The sequence below is a fragment of the Nilaparvata lugens genome, chromosome 6 (assembly GCF_014356525.2).
Source record: "Nilaparvata lugens isolate BPH chromosome 6, ASM1435652v1, whole genome shotgun sequence".
In the NCBI taxonomy this organism is placed as follows: domain Eukaryota; kingdom Metazoa; phylum Arthropoda; class Insecta; order Hemiptera; family Delphacidae; genus Nilaparvata; species Nilaparvata lugens.
The window spans coordinates 7479214-7501858 of record NC_052509.1 but is presented as its reverse complement, the minus strand read 5'-3'; the positions used below and the strand labels follow the sequence as shown (position 1 = coordinate 7501858).

The following is a 22645-nucleotide window of genomic DNA, read 5'->3' as shown; positions in this document are numbered from 1 at the left end:
GTATTTGGGATCTACTACAGGACACTACCCGTATTTCCTTGGAGCATTGAGTTGAATTGTGGTATTTTCCAACGAGGATTATTTCGAATTTAAATTCAGTTATTGCAGGAGATTTGTCTACTTCACTAATTGAATCAATATGCAAATAACCCTGTAGAAACAAAATGCTCAGAATCGAGATAGACTCAAAGAGAATAGAACTAAATTTCCTGGATAGACCAGTGTGCAGATGATGACAAGCTATGATAGACATTTAAATTTCTGACGAGACATTTAGCTGCAAGCTTTTTCTTCCGGTAGAAATAGTTAGACAGAGACACTTTGGCATCTCACTAATTGAGACGTATCTTCTTCCTCATTCGCAGACAAGGACAGTCTCATCCACGCACGTACGCGTTTGCTCACACCGTTTTAGCATACACATGTATGATACATGGCTAACATACATGATGTGTTATTTCACAGATAAGACTAAAAACGTTTGTTCACAGAACAGTTATAGTAAGCTAATTAATACAGTATCCATTCGAGTAGCCTATATGTGTATATACAATACTGGATCTTAAAAACAGCTGAATTTCAAGAATTTTGAAGTAATCTTAATTGACTCTTTTTCCTATACGGTATCCTATTATATTAAGCGAGCAATTTCTGTATATCTGTTTATATTTTTATATATGGTTATTTATGTTCAACGGATCTCGAAAACGGCTCTAACGATTTTCACGAAATTTGGAACATACTACGTTATGATATAAAAATTCGATTGCACTAGATCTCATCCTTGGGAAAACTCGCTGAACGAGTTTGTACGAGTAATGTACTCTTTTCCAATACAGGATATGTTATATGGGAAACTCATTCCAAACTTTGAAATCATTTCCAATGATTGAAAGATCTGATCTGACACATTGAGGTCATTTCATTTCTCTCTTGAAATCCAGTGAGGATACATCCTCAAAATATTATCTAGGCCTACTGAAATCTCCAACACTTTTCTCTCTGCGAAAAAATCTACTGAACATTTTTTTTCTGGCCTGACAGTTTGTAATACGGCAGGGGAGTTGATTCGTCCCCGTGGTCAAGACATCAGTTTGTTGCTTCAAGATTATTATAAAATTGACAACTGGTCAATTTTCATCATTCGTATCAACTTTCAGATATAGGGAATTTTAATATGATAATTTTAGTCTTCTAACTGAATTCTAACTAAATTTAGATAATGTACTGAATGAAATGAATATAAATGAATGAAAATGTAAATGAATATAAAAATTTTACTTTTAAATCAGCATGTTCCTATGAATAGACTAGTAGTTCTGTGAACAGTAGACCTCACGCAGTATTCTCATCCACAAGTACCTGATTGGAACTATAGACATTACAGCAATAGACTGGCTTCTCCACACTTCTGTGTAATCACTTGTCAGCTGATTTATGATGAATAATTCTATAGTCTGTTTTTTACTCTAATATTGGCGTATGAAGGAGGCTCCTTCTTCCTTTTATATTATCCGTGAAATGCAAAATTTCTAAAAACCTTGTATATACGTCGACGCGCAATTAAAAAAGGAACATACCAGTCAAATTTCATGAAAATCTATTACCGCGTTTCGCCGTAAATGCGCAACATATAAACATACAAACATTTAAACATTAAGAGAAATGCCAAACCGTCGACTTGAATCTTAGACCTCACTTCGCTCGGTCAACTAGTTAAGTAAACTTCTAGCTCCAATTTACATGTTTATATTCAAGAGTAGCCCAGAAGAAAAAAATACAATAAATCTTTTATGTTTTGGATATCACGTTGTTGGTCTTCTGTCAATTTTTTAAATAAATTTATCATCAAGTGTACACGCTATTACTTGATTTATGTCTGTCATAAAATCATAGACTACTTTATTAGTCTTTATGACAACTGTGACGAATTTTCGTGATTATGTAATGTCATAAATATTGAAAGTAGCTTAGTAAATCGTAATCATAATCAATCAACACATTCATTTTTCCAATGTTGTCACTTTCTGAATCATGTTGTAATAAATTACACGTTATTACTTGATGATTATCACGGTGTCAATATTCAGCCTTAGGGACATTAACCCCCTCTCACTCTTTCAAGGTCTACTACATCCGTATATTGGAATTTCGTCTAATTAGTAGAAAATTATCGAAGTTGCTCTAATTATCTTTGATGATGAAAAAGTTTGAATCGCTAATCTCTGAAGTTTGAGCTCTGAAGAATATCTTATTAGATTGTCAATGAAGATTCTACAGTGAAATCCGTGTTCAACTGTCAGTGCTTCTTATGTATAACATATACGCTTCCCATTCAATTAATGCTGACAGTTTGAATCAGAGAATCTCACTATAGATTTGAATTGACTGGTTAATTGATAAAAGTACTGATGCCATCAAATACTTTGAATTATTTCAATTTCAATTTAGACCTTTGACTTTGTCCGCGTAACATTTCTTTCAATTATATATGCCACCAGAAAGTAATGACGTCATCGTTTATGGATGAGTGACTTGATGGTGATTGTAGATTGTACATATCGATTGGGCTAAAGGTCGATCTCGTATGATTTATTGTCGTGACAATCATTATTGTCGATATCTCAATTAGTTTTTTGTCGATCTATCTCTTCCTTCCCCCGCGCTTTGAGAAAATTCTTCGAAACTTGGTGTAGGCTATAGAAGTCACATTTTGTGTTATCAGTTGATTATTCAGATGACACGTTATATTCCAATATTCGATTAAGATCAGGCCATTCTGTTTAATCTTGAATGTTTGATAACAAATAATAAAAAATCTCCCAAAATACTAGTATTACAACATGTTTTAATTAGTGTATCAAGAAAGGCGGTTTTATTTTATATAATGCACAACACAAATAGTTAGTTCGTGGTAATTGGATTGTATATAGGACTTGAGAATTTTCACAAGGTAAATATTGTGCGTTGAGAGTAAGATACCTATTTCAGACGATTGATTAATCATTGTATTGTGTTTTATTATTTAAACATTTTGAACATTCTCATTTCATTTCTTTCAAACAGGATTTCATCTTGATATATGATCCTTGTAGATGAGTTGTAATTTTTAACATTTGAAATGTACTTTGTTCAACTTAATCAATATAATCACTGGAGTTCCCATAAATGAAAAAATAATAAGTTCCCATAAAAATCGATATTGTTTCTATAGAATTGTTTTTCCATCTCTGGCTTAATTGTAGGGTTAATCCTGGCTTTCGTAAGTTTGTTTTTCCAAAGGTTAAATCTTGACATTTTTGCAATTCATCATTAAATTTTCCAAGGCAAAAAATTGGAGTAGGCCAAAAAATTGAACCAGATAAAAGGAATAAAGATTTTAGAAATCATTTGAATGTAGGAGCTTCTCAAAGTTGGTGAGTGTATACTTCCCAATGTAACAGGTTGTAAAAATTGCTTTTCTCAATCATGCTATGATTATGAGTTGTGTTTTCATAATTTATAAATATGAAACATTCTATTTCAGTATGGAGCACGTTTGAAACATCTTTGAGAAACAGTGTAAGATTATTATTTATAAATTTGTAGTAGATGTTTGTGGTTTGTGATATTAATAAGTTTATCTTCTTTTGCAGATACAGAAAAAGGAACTGCAGTTATGAAAATGATGTTATTCGCCGTTCTGGCGCTCTATCCTATGATGGTGTTCGGAAGAGTGCCTCACCCTCATAGTAGGAAAGTTCTTCACGAAGAATTGGTGAGTTTCTGATAGATTTTTCAATAGATATCTAGAAATAAGGATGTACAGAAATACAGATTTCAGGACTGTCTCCGTGTCTCTCTACTCATTACTTTTTACTTTCTATTTGTCTCTTTATTGCATTATAAAGGTGCGTACAGATATACGCGCCGCGAACATGGGCAATTCACTTTTAATCAGCTGACTATATCTGTATTTTTACAGAAACGGTAAGATACAGATATAAAAAGCTTGGCATCAGCTGATTAAAAGTGAACTGCTCATGTTCGCGGCGCGTAAATCTGTACGCACCTTTAGGCTTTGCCTTGTAAAGATTACTTTGAGAATATTATATTATAATATTTATATTTATATTAAGCTAATGTCTCTTAAGAATGTCTGTCTCTTTATTCAGTACTGTCTCTTTAGTAACTTTTTTCAATTGAAATAGATAAAGTAATAGTAAAAGTACTTTGAAATTTTGTAGGTCAAAAATTGAATTGGACAAATTGGAATTGTAGCCTACGTATTAATTATCATTCAAAATAATAACAAATTAGTTTGATTGCCTGGTTGAGAAAGATCCAATCAAAAATTCTCATCAATGATTATACAATATTTTATAATAATAAATTGAATCGCTTCAGACAAAACGGGCATCAATCCATTTTTCTCCCTCATTCTCGGATATTATAAACAATAGTAGCATGATTTACTAGTAGTTTATAATTTTATTCAAAAACTGGCTCAATTTCAGTGACGAAAATATCATTCTATGAGTATCTGACCAGTTTCAGCAAAACTCTGCATTTTTTGTTATGCAAAGGATGTCAGTTTCAAGCGTTTGAAACAATATTTTGTGATTCTCGTTTATTAACTCCATTTAGTTGAATGAAACATATTTTATGATGTTGGATGTGATTAAATCAATTATTACATAATTTTTATTTCTCTGTTCTGATTAATTTTCTCCCTCGAAGAATGATTATTACCTCTCACGGTCAAATTTTTAATTAATTGTTACGGTAGTATTAATTTATTGTATTTTCTGTTGGACATACAATTCAATACTGCATCTTTCCTTATTCTCATTGGATTGCGTTTCTCTTGGAGCTAATTTCTGTTATTATTTCTCTGATTTTATCTTTTTATTTATATTCTCCCTTGCAGAATGAATGAACTCTTACGGAAAAATACTACCCTTCAATACTGTATCTTTTCTTTTCCTTATTGAATTGGGGTTTCATCTTGAACCTAATTACTTTTACCATTTCTGTGATGTTTTAATTTTTTTATCACACATTGAACTGGGGTTTCTCTTGGAGCTAATTTATGTTATTATTTCTCTTATGTTTTCATTTATTTTTATCACTAGCACATTGAATTTATTGAGGTTTCTCTTTGAGCTAATTTCTGTGATGTTTTCATTTATTTTTATCACCAGCACATTGAATTCATTGAGGTTTCTCTTGGAGCTAATTTCTGTGATGTTTTCATTTATTTTTCCCACTAGCACATTGAATTTATTTAGGTTTCTCTTGGAGCTAATGTCTGTTAATTTTCTCTCATGATATTTCTAATTTCTCTGATGTCTTGATTTTTTCTCTATTCCAGAACGAAATCCCTCCCCCGGAGAAATACGACGGTGACGTACTCTCGGATAGCAGTAAAGACTTTCAGGTGCAGATGAAAGATTGGGTCAAAGTGTCACTAAATACACCGAAGATATTGGCTGTCCAGGTTGGAGATCGGATAGAGATCGAGTGTGAAGCTCTGGGTGGACCTAAACCTACTCTGGCCTGGAATAAGGGACTTCATCCCAGACCTATCGTAAGTAACAAGTCAAATGGTTTATTTATACATATTTTCATGTCTGAAAAACACTGTTTTAGCTGTCAAGAACATATCCTATACTATAAAACGAGCAATTTCTGTTTATATGTTTGTATTTCACCGGATCTCGAAAACGAAACGAAATTCAGAACATAGTAGGTTTATAATAATAAAAATTCGATTGCACTAGGTCTCATCCCTGGGAAAACTCGCTGAAGGACATTAAAAAGATAATTATTATCCTTGGAAAAACAGCTGATAATAATTATTTCGTCGTCTGTTGATGATGGAAGTGAGTGAGCGAGTTCATGTGTGTGGGACTGTGTCAAAATTATGACTCAGCTGTTGAACTTTTGTGATCATTCAATCAGGTACTTAGTGCCGGTTGCAAAAAAGCCGGGTTATTTTTTATCCTGATTAATTCCAGTAGAACCATGTTTTTGGAATGGTCATCTCTTATTTGGTTCACGTGAAATTAATCAGGATTAAAAATAACCCGGCTTTTGTGCAACCGGGCCTTTGTGAGGGAAATTTTTGCATTCCTCTGGGAATTAATCTCAATTCACTGTGATTAGATAGAACATTTCTGTATGAACTATAAGTATTATTATAATTTCTTCTTTCGTAATAGATTTTTCATGCTCTTGTTCTCCAGAGCGAAGCTCGGTCCCCGATATTTCTCATTAATTCAATTAAAGGCCTGCAGTTTCGTGTTAGAATAAACACATCTACTACCCAAACACAGCTTCATGTAGTTATGGAAAATTTCTACAACTGTTAATGAAATTGAATAGAAAAGATTTTATCCAAAAAATAGTAAAATAATTTTCATTGTTGATTCTGGTTTATAATGATCAATAAATTACAGTATATCTCATTATTTTTTACCATAGAAATGTTATTTTTTTTGTTTATTATTACCAGTGTTTGCAATAGGTCTTTTCAGACCTGGCAATGTAAGTTGTATTGAATAAATATAAAATATCAATTTCCATATATCTTATATTTACCAGGAATTCGAATTGATAATACGTTTAGGGCCAGACCACATTGAGCATTTTTCAAGAATCTGTTTAAGCGTTTTTTCATGCGCCAACCCAATCAGCAAATCGGAGCTTGGAAAACGCAAAAAAATATGGTCTGGTCCTTATAATTTGAACAGTTAAAGGAGGTGTAGTCTCGTATGCTGTCCTAAAAACAAAGGTTTCGTCAATGCAAATAAATATAGTAACTCAATTAGCTTGTCACATTCAAAAAATTCAGGATATTTTTGGGTAAAAGTTAAGATCAATGGTGGTAAACTTGAGGACTTGGTTTAGTGGTTTAGTATATACAGTATATATAATAATAACTCAATATCGCTTGTCACATTGAATAAATTCAGGATATTTTTGGGAGAATATGGAAGATTTATGATGGCAAACTTGAGGACTGGTTTAGTGGTTTAGTAGATAGATATTTTTATTAATAATTTGGAGAAAGTTCAGATACAAGTTTGTGTGGCCACTTTTTTCATTTAAAAGTTTTTAATCTGTGGGACAAAGCTTCCTTCTTTCGGCCTCTTGCTCGATGAACCATTCATGATCGCAACTTTTCAATGTCTCTTCAACAATGGAGAAAATCATTAACTTGGGAGTGACGTCATGTTTTACGTACATTCTGAGACTTAACGAACATCCAAATTTATCCATATTACTTTGAACCTTGCCTTTCTAGATGAATTGCCCGGTTACAAAATACCTTGCTACCGAATTGTGCAAATATCATTCCCTAGCTTAGCTATAAAATTAGCCGGGTTATAAATAACCGGGCAATGTAGCCGAATAAAAATAACCGGCTAATTAATTTTAATTAGCCGATTAAAATTAGCTGCTATAGAATTAACCGGGCAATAAACCGGGTTATAAATAACCGGGCAATCTAGCCGAATTGTGCAAATATTATTCCCTAGCTATGAAATTGTGACTTATAAAAGCTTATATTGATGATTCAAAAAGTTGATATGAAATTTGGGTAGCCTACTATTCTAGATTGAGCTTGTAACAAGCATAAGTTTTACTAATTCGTTGATTTTGAACATAAAGTTGTTGGATAAATGAAGAAATCAATATTAATCTGGATTATCAAAAATCAATATAATTGGTTGAAATTGTATTTGTCAATATTGAATAATTGATTATTACATAACAATTTACTGGAGAGTTTAATAATCATTATTAAAGTGAATAGGATTATTCAATTGCAGTACCTCATTCCACTACTGTTTATATACTGCAACTGTTATCATTGGCAAATTTACCTAATTTTGAAAAAATAATTACGAGTCTTACAATTTGTTCACTTTTAACAAACGAATGAATGATGACATGGTTTTCTTCTTCTTCTTTTTCTTATTCTCATTATTCTTCTTCTCTCCCACTCCTCCTCCTCTTCCTCTTCCTCCTCATCCTCTTCCTCCTCCTCCTCCTCCTCCTCCTCCTCCTCCTCCTCCTCCTCCTCCTCCTCCTCCTCCTCCTGCTCCTCATTCTGTTCCTTCCGCCTCACACTCCTTCTACATCCTACTCTTCTTCTTGTTCGTTTCTCTCTTTTTTATATTTCTTTTCTTCTTCTTCTCCTTTTTTTCTCCTGCCTTCTTCTCCTCCATCTTCTTCTCCTCCTCCTGTCTTCATCTTCTTCTTCTCCTGTCTTCTTCTTCTTCTTCTTCTTCCTCTTCTCATTCATCTTCTTCTTCTTCTTCTTCTTCTTCTTCTTCTTCTCCTGTCTTCTTCTACTGTCTTCTTTTTTATCAAGTTTTTCTTTCTTTACTACTACACAGAAAGCTAACGATTAAGTTACTACTATACAAAAAGCTAATGATTTGTCAACTTTGTGATCTGTCTGCACAGGCGTACGAGGAGACAAACAACGTGAACGGCATGAGCCTTGGGCGCATCATTTCACGCCTCCGCTTCGACTGCATCCAGCCTGAGGACGAGGGCATGTACTCCTGTTCGGCCGCCTCGGGCACCGAGTTCGCCACCTCCCATCACACCATGATATTTGTGCACAACAAAAGTGAGTCTTCAATATTACATAACTTCTAACGTCAATAAATATTCTTTATTTTATTGATTCATACAATAAATACATCATCAAAATGATAGGGAGAGAGAAAATAAGGTAACCTTGTATACAATATTTACAATGTATTTGTAATAATAGGCAAAAGTCACAATACAGTCACAAAAATGCATAGTTGCAAAAAAAGGTCAACAGTATTTAGAAAGACTACTGACAACAACATTTTGTTGAGGGTTTCCAAGTTTCCAATTCAAGTTTGAATTTAATTTTTTGGCAAATAAAATTCATTCATTCATTCATTCAAGTGGGAAGCAGCTGATGGGTTTCTCCTAGTTCCGGGTGGGGGGATGTCCTTGGGTTGGGGCTGCTGTATGCTTATTCTATTTTGCAATCCAATCGCCAATTAACGTACAGTCTTGAAAGTACTCACTATAAAAATCTGTAATTTTTTGTGGCAGCCTGTTGAAAAATATTGTTGGTAATAGTGACTTTTGTAAATTCCAAAGTCAATTTATGCTTAGGATATATTTATTTATTCATATACTCGAACAATGATAATTGGAAAGATTTCTATAAGTTGGGAGACTATCGTTTTGAAAATGAGTGTTCTCAAGTGATTAATAATTAATTGTGGGACTGTCTCACTTCGAAAATGAGTAGCCTACAACCTCTGCGCTTACAATAAACTTTTGAAGCCCAGAATAAGAATTGAAGATTTCTTTTATTAATGAATTAGATTTCTAATTATTGTCTTTCCATTGTCACGATTTTGTGACTTTCTTCTCCATACCCATATATGACGGATTGAAAGATGAAAAGATGAAATGATGGTATTGAAAAGATGGGTTGTTCTACAGTACTTTAACTTTTTTGTAGTTTTAAGTTTTATTTTCCTAACTAAGACCCTTACGAGTTTCGGATTCTTTTTATCACTTTTCACTCAACAAATTTTTTAACTCTTCACATTGATAGCCCACACACATTTTTTTCAATTCTACGTAGATTTTTCAATGACTAAAAGTTTTTTTACTAAGCTACAAAACTAGTTTCTTTTTATCACTTTTCACTCAACAATCTTTTCAACTCTTCACATTGATAGCCCACACACATTTTTTTCAATTCTACGTAGATTTTTTAATGACTAAAAGTTTGTTTACTAAATTACAAAACTTGTTTCATTTTCTCACTCAGAAGTTGTAATTCTAATCAATGCCAGCTCACTTGTCAAATTAATTAATTTTTATTTGTTTTTTTTTCAAGATGGCAGCCACTCTCCGAGCGGCGGCAAAAACTGCAAGAGTTTGATGGAGGGAGGAGCGCGCTCGCTACGGCCGCACATCGACCAGTGGACTCCCATCCTGATGGAGGTGATTGGCAACGACATCACGCTGCAGTGCATCATTTCGGGCAACCCTGTACCCGACCTCTTCTGGCTAGACAAGGACGAGAAGCTAATAGAGAACGGAGCCGACTCTAGGTTCAAGGTCAGTGTCACAGTGCAATTTAATCAGCTGTTTGAAATTGAATTTGAAAACTACAAAGCTGCGTTTACACCAAAGTTGTTAGCAAAATGTTTATTTTTCCGTCCTGATAGATTTTCTTAGATTTAATATAACTTAGCATACACATGATGTGCATTATGTGTTTGTCAAGTTCCGTTCAATTTAAAGGGCCCCATACACTAGCGAACTTGGTTCTTGCGAGCCAAGTTCCCCAGTGTATGTGGAAAATTGGCGAACCGCGAACCAAATTCGTGACGAACTTTGTCTTCAATCTGGATTAAAAACTTTGTTCGGTTCGTCCGCCTGGGCGATATATTCTATCTATATATATTCAATATATTTTCTTCTCACAGCAGCTTCAAACTTTGAAACGCTCATCTCTAGATCCCCAAAGACACTGAAGTAACGAACGGTTGTTCGCTCTCCCCACTACAGTGTGTGGGCAAATCCTACACGAACTTGGTTCCCCGAACCAAGTTGGCCGATCCAAGTTCCCTAGTGTATAACTAGAATTAATAGAATCTCAAGGATGGCCCTAAGGACCCTTAATAAAATCTATAAGGATGGAAAAATAAACATTTTGTTGATGACTTTGGTGTAAACGCAGCTTAAAACTCTACAGTTTATTTATGAAGGTTCCAAATGTGAATTTGCAACACACAAAACATAGAAATTATTTCAAATCGAATTGGAATTATGAATTGAAATTGGAACTATAAATATAGTTCATCTATGAAGGTTAAATGTAAAGTTCATTTGCAACATCTTTGGATTACAGGATGTGGAAACCACAAAATCTCTGCTTTTCAATGAATGGCTGCTCTACTGGGCAGAAATATAATGCAATTGGTTGTTATAGGAGTGTTCACACATTTTTACTCTGCCAATGAAAATATAAAAATCAAAATCATTCCGCATAAAATGGTATCCTTTCTATGTCCAGCAGAGCACCAATTCACTGAGAAACATATAGGTACCAGTATTTAATGTTTAGTTTTAAACTCCTGTAGGCTGAGCAATATAAAGCCAAAGATTTTGAAAGCCTACTAGGTTTATTTTTTCATTACGGTTTTAATTACTTGATATTGTAACAATTTACTTCTACATGTTACTGTTTACATGTTACAATTTACTTCTTATAAATCAGTGTAGTTCCATGAAACGGAGGATATAAGCTCCCATCCACACAGGGACATTTACAAACGTCTACCGGACATTAGTAGCGACCACAGAACATCAGTCTATTGTCCCTGTGTAAGGGGCTTTGTACGCTGCTAATGTCTCTGTGTGATGGCATTGATGGCCACTAATAGCGGCCACTATTGGATGCTGCTATTGTCCCTGTGTGGAAGGAGCTTCAAAAATTATTGTCTCTGATGTTTGAATATTAAGTTTGTTTTTGGTCCTGCAAAATTATTTATTTTTTTTATATTTCAGTGATAATAATCTGAAATATTTCTTCTATGTTTGGTTTTGAAGCATCTAAATTTAAAAATCAACTTTGTGAAAATATTTGCGAGGACTAAAAATTTTGTGAAGTGAACAAGACATGACCTATTTCGGACTATGTGTAATCTTATCTAAATTTGGGAGAGGAATAGCACAAGGTTACTTTATTTTTTCTCTCCCTATCATTTTGATGATGTACTTATTGTATGGATCAATAAAGAATCTGATGTACAATACCTTACAGTACAGTATTATCAGTAAAGTACAGTATTTTTCCAACCTATGTTCTAAAATTCTACAAGTTATGTAAAGCTGTGTGTATGCAATTGACTCATGTTTTATTTTTGTTCACAGATTTTGGAAGGCGGCGATTTGCTCATACGAAAACTGCGCTGGAGTGATATGGGCAGCTATACATGCATCGCTCAGAATTCAGCCGGACAGGCTAAAGAGACATCGTTTGTCTACCCCATGAGCGAATGGTGAGTTCATATATCACTAATAAGAAATATTATCAGAAACAATACATATCATGGTATTATAGTCATTATGATAGGTATATACTTGATTCTATGTGAGATAGAAGAAGAAAACTAAGTCCCCATTACCTATCTCAAACTTCATCAACAATATTAAGAATAATTAATTGAGGAGATTAATAGAAACAATATAAAACCTGTAGTACCCTTTTATTAAAACATTTTTAAAACTTTAAAACATTTTAACGACTAGTTTCAACCTACTTTGACCATTTTGATCAAAAGGGTACTACAAGTTTTATATAAATTTTAATTATTTGAAGAAAGTAGCTCATATATAAGTGAAGTGATTTTAATTGAGGAGTTTAATGGTAGAAGGGCACTAAGAACTTCAGGCCCTTTTTCCGTCAAAGTGCTTAATGGATTCGCCATGGTTTTTGCACATGGGCCCTACTTCCATCAAACTCCTCAATATTGTGTATGTAAATGAATAAACGTCGAACAAAGAGTTATCATAAGTGATAAGTAGTATATCACGATAAATTAAAATGAGTCAATACGAGTTTCAGTCTCACTTTTCTTTTGGGCTTACTGAAATTATTGAAAGACAAATAAAGGTTATCAAGTACCCTTCTACATGTTTAATGTACATAGAATTGAAGAAGAAGACTCAGGAATGGTTTCCAGATTCTAGGACACTTATTAGATTTAATTTACCATTAAATCTATAGATTTGATGGTCTATTAGATTTGATAAGTGTCCAAGAAACCGGGCCCTATTATTCTAGATATCCTGAATTTATGTATGCTGTTATACCCCTGCTTTCCAATTAATTTCCCCTCTGCTGAGCTGAAAAAGAATACCTTTCACTCTTATGGAAGTCTTCACACAGAATGAAGAAGTGTGAACACTCTCATAAGAACCTAGTGGTATCATTTCTTTGCCAAACAGAGCAGGATTTCAATGAAAAGCAGAACGAGTTCGATTTTGAGAAACCAAACTTTATCTTAAATATTGTGAGTGGAGCAGAAGTGAGGTCCACGTTATAATGGCAGTGGAGAAAGATAGGAGAGCAACATTGCCGATCCTCTGTCTTGTCAATAATGCCTTCTATGGAGGGTAACTGATACCGGTTTATTGATGGTATATTAACTGTTCATTCTCGTTTAAGATAATCAATTATATTTTATCAAGCGAATAATTATATTTTTCAATGATTTCATAATGAATTTTCATAATCAAGATTGAATATTTTGTTAATTAATTATATTTCTACATTGTTAAAAACCGATCTGGCAACAGAGCAAAGCGAGATAGCGCTATCCGCTTTGTTAAATGATTGACAAGGATAGAAATACAATCGCTAATAAAACACTGCCATTATAACGTGGACCTCACTGTAGTATACTTGATGATTAATATGAAATAAACTAAGAAAGAAATTGTAAATAGATCTTTCTAGAAACGTTGTGTATTCGGCATTGATAACAAATAACCCTACTGAATTTGTGGATAATAATTATTGATTTTTTCAAACTAACTAGAACTGTTATTTCTTTTGTTACAGAAAATGGAATCAAGTCATAACATACTGAAGTCTAAAGGCAAGAAGACTTAATAGGAAAAATGATAATATCTAGTCAAATTATTATTTTTAAGTTGACCACTAAGTGATGTTAAGGCAAGTATTCCAAAAACTAAAAATATTTTCATTGTATTTTAATGGAAAATAAACAATTTGAACTTATATTTTCTAATTATCTATCACTATGTGATAATAATTATTCATTAATGAAACTTTAAGCAGCTAATCGCCAATTCTAAACAAGTACAAATGTGTAATTTAACATTGAACTGATTAAGAACGTAATGTTTAATTAATCTATTGATGTTAAAACTATTTAATTAATGGAGAAGTTTAGAGGATTATAGGAGATGATGATTATACTGTATCAGTAACTCTAGTTTTAGTTCTATTTATGTTCCACTTATGGTTAAGCAAATAATTTAAGTCTTTTTTATTTTTATGTTCAATTTAGATAATTTTTTCATTGTGATGTACTGCTATTGTAAAATTATTTATAGTGAACAAGTTATGAAGTCTGACGCCAATAAATGTGAGAGAACAAATTTGAATTTGTTATATTTATTTAAATTTTACATGAACCCACCTTTCCTCACTTATATTATTACAGTATTATCTTACACACAAATAATGTTTCAATTTTTCCAGAAATATTTCCGTTTCGATTCTGGTATTGAATCCTAAGACGATGTAAAGCTGTGAAGATTCTAAGATAATGATAATATGGGTAACAGAGAAATTATCAATTCACTATCAATTAGTAGGCCTTTTTTAATTTGAGAATAACATTTTATCTTTATTGCAGTAGCCTACCATACATCATTTTTATCATTACGTGTATATCATCATGGTTTGTGAACCGTAGTTGAGAAGTTGATATTGTGGTAATTATTCATAATTAGATTTGATTAGTGTCCAAGAAACCGGGCCCTAGTATTCTAGATATCCTGAATTTATGTATGGTGTTATACTTAAAGATTAATGTGAAATAAACTACTAAAGAACTTGTAAATATTTATAATATTAATATATAAAACTATGTCAATAGTTTCATATTAAATAGAAATATGTACTAAGAAATTGTCATATCCACATATTTTATTCAAAGTGGAAATTAAAATTTTGACTTTGAATAAAATCTATGGTTTTGACAATTTCTTAGTATTTTTATTTAATGTACATGTTTCATTATCATCATGTTTTGTGTACCGGTAGTTGAGAAGTTGATATTGTGGTAATTATTCATATTAAATAGAAATAGGTAATAAGAAATTGTCAAAACCACAGATTTTCTTCAAAGTCGAAATTTTTTATTTTCACTTTGAATAAAATTGGTGGTTTTGCCAATTTCTTAGTATTTTTATTTAATGTAATCATGTTTTTGGTAGGGATGGGTATCGATACATCGATGTTTCAACATCAAACATCGATGTTTACTGTTCGATGTTTTTCACTTATCGATGATTTTACCTAGACATCGGTCATTCGATGTTTTTCCCAACTAAAAAGTAGAAACAATTCCAATTTTTTAATTATTTGATACAAGTTTTTTTTTATTTTTTTGTTTGAAGAGGATTATCTTGAGAGCAATAAGCAATAGTAACAGAATTACAATCATTATCTCTATCATATTTAGTGTAGTATTCTGTTTGGTGTTTTTTGTGAATATAGATCACTCTTGTGAAAGATCTCGCATAAGTTTTGATTTCCTGCAGATTGCTATTTTTATTTTTCAATCAGGCTCTCTGTATTTTTATGTGAGACTGTTGGATACTCTTGAAGATTTACATTACTTCTGTGGCCCGTGTCAAGGTTAGATAGTTAGAATTGAATTTAGAATTGAATAAGAGGTCGGATTCTTCGTTTCTTAGGAAGAAAGAGTTTTTTCTTACTACAATTATTTCCTCAACATGTGTTTAACACTAATTAATCTAGCTCTGGAAAAGAGGTCCTCGTATTGTAAGGAGTGCAGATATCCATATAAAAAACTTAATCCATTTTCATTTCCTGAAAAATCTATCAGGTATTGAATGAATACGATATGAGTATCAATAATTGCTAAAATTAGCTTAGGGTGAAATTTCAAGACCGAATCCTCAAGGATACCCCGAGAGGTTTCAGACTAAACCATGAAGATGACAAATCTTGTGAACTAGAGTTGATGTATCTTTCTAGTCACAACCTGACTTCAATTATTCGAAAGACTGTTACTTGAATACCACAAGTCTAAAATTGCTGTGATTCCAGTTAGTAACTGTTGAAATATTGGAACAATAGCTCCAGATAAAATTGTAGTCACTTTAGAAGATCTTTTTGTGCTCTACAATCTGAGATCAGGTATAGCGATCTATCTCATATTCCAGGTTCACCTGACAACAATGCTCCTTGTATTGTGAAAAAACACCTAATTTTCAGCTTCAAGCATCATCACCAACTACATTGTCCTCACATTGATATTTCGCACAACGACATAAGTTCTTGAGATTATGCTCTATGAGAATCACCCGTAAGATACACTTCATTTTAGTGGAGAGGCGCGCTTAAGGACACCTCAAGGATCAAAATTTCAAACACATAACTTTTGACACAATGCTCAGATTTCATCGTACTACAATTTCATCGTACTAATATTATTATTATTATTATATTATTATTATTATTATTATTATTATTATTATCGTACTACACTTCATCCTTCTCGGTTCGTCACGGCGGTTCAAAATCATGCATCACGGTATTTAGATGAAATATACAAATATTTTCTATATACCGTGATCATGCATAATAAGTCAAATTCGGTCGAAAAATGGATAATTTATCGTTGAGTGTACACTTAAGCCCATATTCCAATACACAGAAAATGACCAATTTCTATATTCAAAGTTGCATGTCTTGTGAAATACTTCTGATAAAATTTCCAAATCTAGTGAGAATGTGAAAATTGTCCCCCTCTACCCACTCCAATAAATAATACTTTCGATTCCAAAACAATTTGGAAGTTAAGATTTTAAAAATGGCGATTCCAGTTTTTACATTTTTTTCGTAATTTTACTGGTGATCAAGAGTTTCTAAAACGAGTCTGATACATCATAGAAACTTACGATTGATTACAAATTGTAAATAAATTCATCCTCTAAGAGGTCAGTTGCCTAAAATCCATCTTGAATCACTTTTCGCTATCATAGAACTGCCAAAACCGTTAATATGAGAAAAATATCTACAATTTCCGGATTTTTTTCAACAATCAAATCTCACTTTACGAACATATTTTTTCATGAATTGTTTACAGTAGATGAAATAGAGAATTCTATTGTACATTTCAAGATCATGTAATAAGTTTTATAATAAGGGGTTACCGAGATACATAGCTTTGAATATAGAAATTGGCCATTTCTTTTGTAATGAATATGAATATGAATAGTGTAGTACCTACACTCAACAATAGATTTTCTATTTTTTGACCGAATTTGACTGTTGATGCATGATTTTGAACCGCCTTGGCGAGCCGAGAAGAATGAAGTGTAGTACGATGAAATCTGAGCATTGTGTCAAAAGTAAATTATAAGTGTTTGAAATTTTGATCCTTGAGGTGTCCTTAAGCGTGCCTTTACTAGGTGACAGAATCCAAGGACAGGGCAGTGGACTGTGAATGATAGTTGGTATAAATACCTACAAATAAATCTTTGAATTCTGTGCATAAAAATACTGATAGCTTGAAGTGTGGTAAGTACGCCAATAAAAGACTAAATGAATCAACAACATAAGATTTAATAATAATAAGATAATAATAGGCAGATGGCCACATACAAAAAACAATTGTAAGTAGATTGAGTCAAATATCTTGGGATCAATAAAATAATAATAGGCAGATAGCCACATACAAAAACAATTGTAAGTAGATTGAGTCAAATATCTTGGGAAAATTACAACATGTGAAAAAAACGTTAGAGAAATACAAAATTTAAATGAAATTAGGTCAATGACATTAATGACCATTGAAGTCTGACAATAAACGAAAAGGTAATATTAATGATACCTGAAATGAATATAAATTGAGTGCTATAATGAAAGTTATTGCTGTAAGGTTCAATATTAATGATTAATAAATGACAATAAGCTGTAAATAGTGCTCAACAAGTAGAATACATAAAATATATGCGGCATAGGCCTTCAGTGATTTGAATGTCAAGATAGACATCAATTGTACGATAATTAGGCGTCAGTGGCCTAGAAAATCACTTGTAAAGCCAGGGTAGCTGTCAAATCCAATGAAATAGTTGCTACTATTGAATACAATTATATAGGCGTCAGTGGCCTCAAAAAATCACTTGTAAAGCCAAGGGTAGCTGTCAAATCCAATGAATTAATAGGCGTCAGTGGCCTCAGAAAATCACTTGTGAAGCCAAGGGTAGCTGTCAAATCCAATGAATTAATAGGCGTCGGTGGCCTTAGTGAATTGAATGTCAAGATAGACATTAATAAAACAATAAGTAGGCGTCAGTGGCCTCAGTGAATTAAATGTCAAGATAGACATTAATAAAACAATAAGTAGGCGTCAGTGGCCTCAGTGAATTGAATGTCAAGATAGACATTAATAAAACAATAAGTAGGCGTCAGTGGCCTCGGTGAATTGAATGTCAAGATAGACATTAATAAAACAATAAGTAGGCGTCAGTGTCCTCAGTGAATTGAATGTCAAGATAGACATTAATAAAACAATAAGTAGGCGTCAGTGGCCTCAGAATGAATGTCAAGATAGACATTAATAAATCAATAAGTAGGCGTCAGTGGCCTCAGTGAATTGAATGTCAAGATAGACATTAATAAAACAATAAGTAGGCGTCAGTGGCCTCAGTGAAATGAATGTCAAGATAGACATTAATAAAACAATAAGTAGGCGTCAGTGGCCTCAGAATGAATGTCAAGATAGACATTAATAAATCAATAAGTAGGCGTCAGTGGCCTCAGTTAATTGAATGTCAAGAAAGACATTAATAAAACAATAAGTAGGTGTCAGTGGCCTCAGTGAAATGAATGTCAAGATAGACATTAATAAATCAATTATGATACATACGTAAATGAAAATTGAATAGAACGATTTACATAACCTGAATAAAATTTTGAAGAGGAGGCAGACAGGCAATGACTCTGCAATACCCACAGAAACAGGACATCAGCAAGCGATGATGTGATCTGGCCATGCGATGACAAGCATGGAAACGTCCACCACAGCAGGCGAATCCCCCAGTGGAAATGTAGGCTGGAGCATGTAGAATCCCAAATGAATAATCCGAGTTTCAAGTTGTGGAATTTTTAGAATGATTTCCAAATGGTAGAGATGATGAATTTGAAAGTTTGAGTTTCACGAGGTGAAGCCAATTGTAGAAGAATGGCAATTGAAGCCCACACGAAGTTGTAATTTGACAAAGTTTATCAGAGTAATATGCGAAGCAATCGATGAATAATTGAAGAATAGAATAAATGAATTAATTTGTAGAATAATTCACACTTTAAAAACGTTCTGTAGATCAAATAAATAGCGATGAACGCCCACACGAGGTCGTGAACTTAGCAAAGTTTATCAGAGCAAATATGCGAAGCAATCGATGAATAATTGAATCACAATGAAGAATAGAATAAATGAATAATTTGTAGAATAATTCACACTTTAAAAATGTTCTGTAGATCAAATAAATAGCGATGAACGCCCACATGAGGTCGTGAACTTAGCAAAGTTTATCAGAGCAAATATGCGAAGCAATCGATGAATAATTGAATCACAATTGAAGAATAGAATAAATGAATTAATTGTAGAATAATTCACACTTTAAAAACGTTCTGTAGATCAAATAAATAGCGATGAACGCCCACACGAGGTCATGAACTTAGCAAAGTTTATCAAGGCAAATATGCGAAGCAATCGATGAATAATTGAATCACAATTGAAGAATAGAATAAATGAATTAATTTGTAGAATAATTCACACTTTAAAAATGTTCTGTAGATCAAATAAATAGCGATGAACGCTCACACGAGGTTGCAATTTTTGACAAAGTTTATCAAAAGTTTAACAGAGTAAATATATGAAGCAATCGATGAATAATTGAATCACAATTGAAGAATAGAATAAATGAATTAATTTGTAGAATAATTCACACTTTAAAAACGTTCTGTAGATCAAATAAATAGCGATGAACGCCCACATGAGGTCGTGAACTTAGCAAAGTTATCAGAGCAAATATGCGAAGCAATCGATGAAATTGAATCACAATTGAAGAATAGAATAAATGAATTAATTTGTAGAATAATTCACACTTTAAAAACGTTCTGTAGATCAAATAAATAGCGATGAACGCCCACATGAGGTCGTGAACTTAGCAAAGTTTATCAGAGCAAATATGCGAAGCAATCGATGAATAATTGAATCACAATTGAAGAATAGAATAAATGAATTAATTTGTAGAATAATTCACACTTGAAAAACGTTCTGTAGATCAAATAAATAGCGATGAATGCCCACACAAGGTCGTGAACTTAGCAAAGTTTATCAAGGCAAATATGCGAAGCAATTGATGAATAATTGAATCACAATTGAAGAATAGAATAAATGAATTAATTTGTAGAATAATTCACACTTTAAAAATGTTCTGTAGATCAAATAAATAGCGATGAATGCCCACACGAGGTTGCAATTTTTGACAAAGTTTATCAAAAGTTTAACAGAGTAAATATACGAAGCAATCGATGAATAATTGAATCACAATTGAAGAATAGAACAAACGAATTAATTCGAAGAATAATTCACCTTTAAAAACGTTTCGTAGGTCCGATGAAAATGGATAAAAGGTTTAGACCAAAAGCGTAAATGTGCTCTTGACTAAGAACCATTGCAAAAGACAAAAAGACGCTACAATGCTCGATGAAAGAAGCAAGATGCCGGATGTGTTTGAAACGTAGGTAAAGCGTTTGCAACCGCATGGTGAAAAAGTAACAAATATCTAGAAAGTAAGATGCCTAAAGACAAGATTAAATTCCAAAAAATCGAATAGCACAAATATTAAAATTGCAACGGCAAATAATCCGACGAAAAAATACGAATAAAGGTATAGAAAACCAACTTGACTAGAGCAGTGGCAAAGAACCGCAACTGTGATGTCACTGGTCAGTGCAGACAGACAAAATGACGACATGATGTCTATGTAGTAGCGGAACGAGTAACAAGTGGAACCGTTCCAATAAATGCTTTGTCAGATTTTACATAAACTGGGCCCCTTGTGTCATATGGGGGTATGGCACAATAAGAAAAAGTAAGAAATATGTAAAATCTGGCAAGGCAATTGGAAATTGAAAACTGGGCCCCATGTGAGAACCAGGGGAAAAAACAATGAAACCTAAAAATACAACATGAACCATAAGAGCAAGGGGATTAACTAGAATCCTCATCAATGGGAAGAGGTGCTAAACTCGAAATAGCTCTCTTAAAGGTGCCAGAGGGAGTGAGAACAGTGACAACTCGAACCTTGTCGTCCTCACCAGGATGAACTTCAGTAATGCACGCCAGCTTCCAAGTGGACTGCGCGGAACCAGGATCCTTCAAGATGAAAATCGTACCAACCTTCAAATTTTCATAATTGTTTAGCCATTTGCCTTTTTTCTGAAGAGTGGTTGAGGAATGGGTCTTTTTTTTGAAGAGTGGTGGAGAAAAAGTACGAGATTTGGGGCCGCCTACACGGATGGAAATAGGACCGGCGTAATCCAAACCACAATTGTAAAAGGGAACATTAGCCTGAACGCGGGCCGCTGGTAAACTACCCATGATTTGCTCAGAACGAAGAGCCGAAAAGCGAAAACACATTATGCAATGCCGCAATACACTTTTGATGGTGCGACAGGTGGAGGGAAACCAAAATCGTTGTCTTACACTGGCCATGGTGGCCTGCACACCAGCATGACTTAGACGACGATGGTGAGCAACAATCAATGCACGAGTGAATTTGTGATTGTTGGGCAACAATATTTGATGTTTGTAATCAAATGAAGCATTTGCATTTTGCAAACGTCCACCAACTCTGAGCAGAGAATCTGAGTGCATGAATGGTGACAAGGCTTTAATAGAACTATTAGGCAATAGCTCCTGATTTTGACGCAATGCTTTAAGTTCAGCAGAGAAAGCTTCTTCTTGAATAGATTTGAAGATACAATTTTCAGCTTCTGAAATTTCAGAGATAGTTAATTGACCAAAGAGCGGAGTGACTGAATTTTGTTTTTTACAATTATGAATGAACCGTAGAACATATGCTGTTGTACGAACGATTTTGTGATAGGTGGAGCAACTATTGATTATACCTGAGATAACATCATTACGAGGAAGAAGTAGAAGTAATACCTTGAACTGATGAGAACTGATTTCCTGAACTGATACCTGAACTGATTTCTCTAACTGATGAGAGACATCATTTGAAGTTAGAAAATTCGACATGACCCTACGGGGAGCGGCCACAGGCGAAGCGGGGAGGCACGAACGAGGTGCTGCAATAGGACGAATAGCTTTACAAGAACCAAATATGACCCAACCTATACTGGTTTTCTGAAGAATGGGAGCGTTTTGAGCTAGATACAATTTACTAGGCTGAAGAACAGATGCGAATATGCCAGCACCAAGTAACAGATCTACAGGCTTAGGCTGATCAAACAATGGATCCGCTAATTTGAGTTCAACAGGAATTGAAATTTTGGAAAGATCGATGTTCACACTAGGAACATTAGATGATATGCTATCAACTACAATACAATTTTCTTCAACCGACCACGAACGATCAGATGAAGACAACAAACTGAATGAGAAATAGATGATTTGGTCTTATTCTCACCTACACTATGAATCAAAGTGTCAGAATACAAAGCAGCAAGTGACAATTTTTCAGCCAACCTAGTTGACATCAAATTACAATCAGAGCAAGAATCTAAAAGCGCGGTTGCTTTAATAAATTCCCCACT

General features: G+C 33.5%; 1 protein-coding gene across 5 annotated transcripts in view; it reads left to right on the top strand.

Moving 5' to 3' along the window:
• LOC111054448 (zwei Ig domain protein zig-2) overlaps positions 1-14199 on the top strand; it is an 85922-nt gene extending 71723 nt beyond the window's left edge. For 3 of the 5 annotated variants that reach the window (XM_022341487.2, XM_022341484.2, XM_022341485.2), the window contains exons 2-7: positions 3636-3757; positions 5354-5569; positions 8458-8626; positions 9893-10116; positions 11938-12065; positions 13631-14199. In XM_022341487.2, the coding sequence (XP_022197179.1) occupies positions 3659-3757; positions 5354-5569; positions 8458-8626; positions 9893-10116; positions 11938-12065; position 13631 (837 nt within the window). In that variant the 5' untranslated portion in view covers positions 3636-3658 and the 3' untranslated portion in view covers positions 13632-14199. Of the gene's footprint in view, positions 1-2732; positions 2954-3635; positions 3758-5353; positions 5570-8457; positions 8627-9892; positions 10117-11937; positions 12066-13630 lie in introns of those variants that run through there. The other 2 variants (XM_039430059.1, XM_039430058.1) reach the window with 2 other exon arrangements.
• Positions 14200-22645: the final 8446 nt, after the last annotated feature.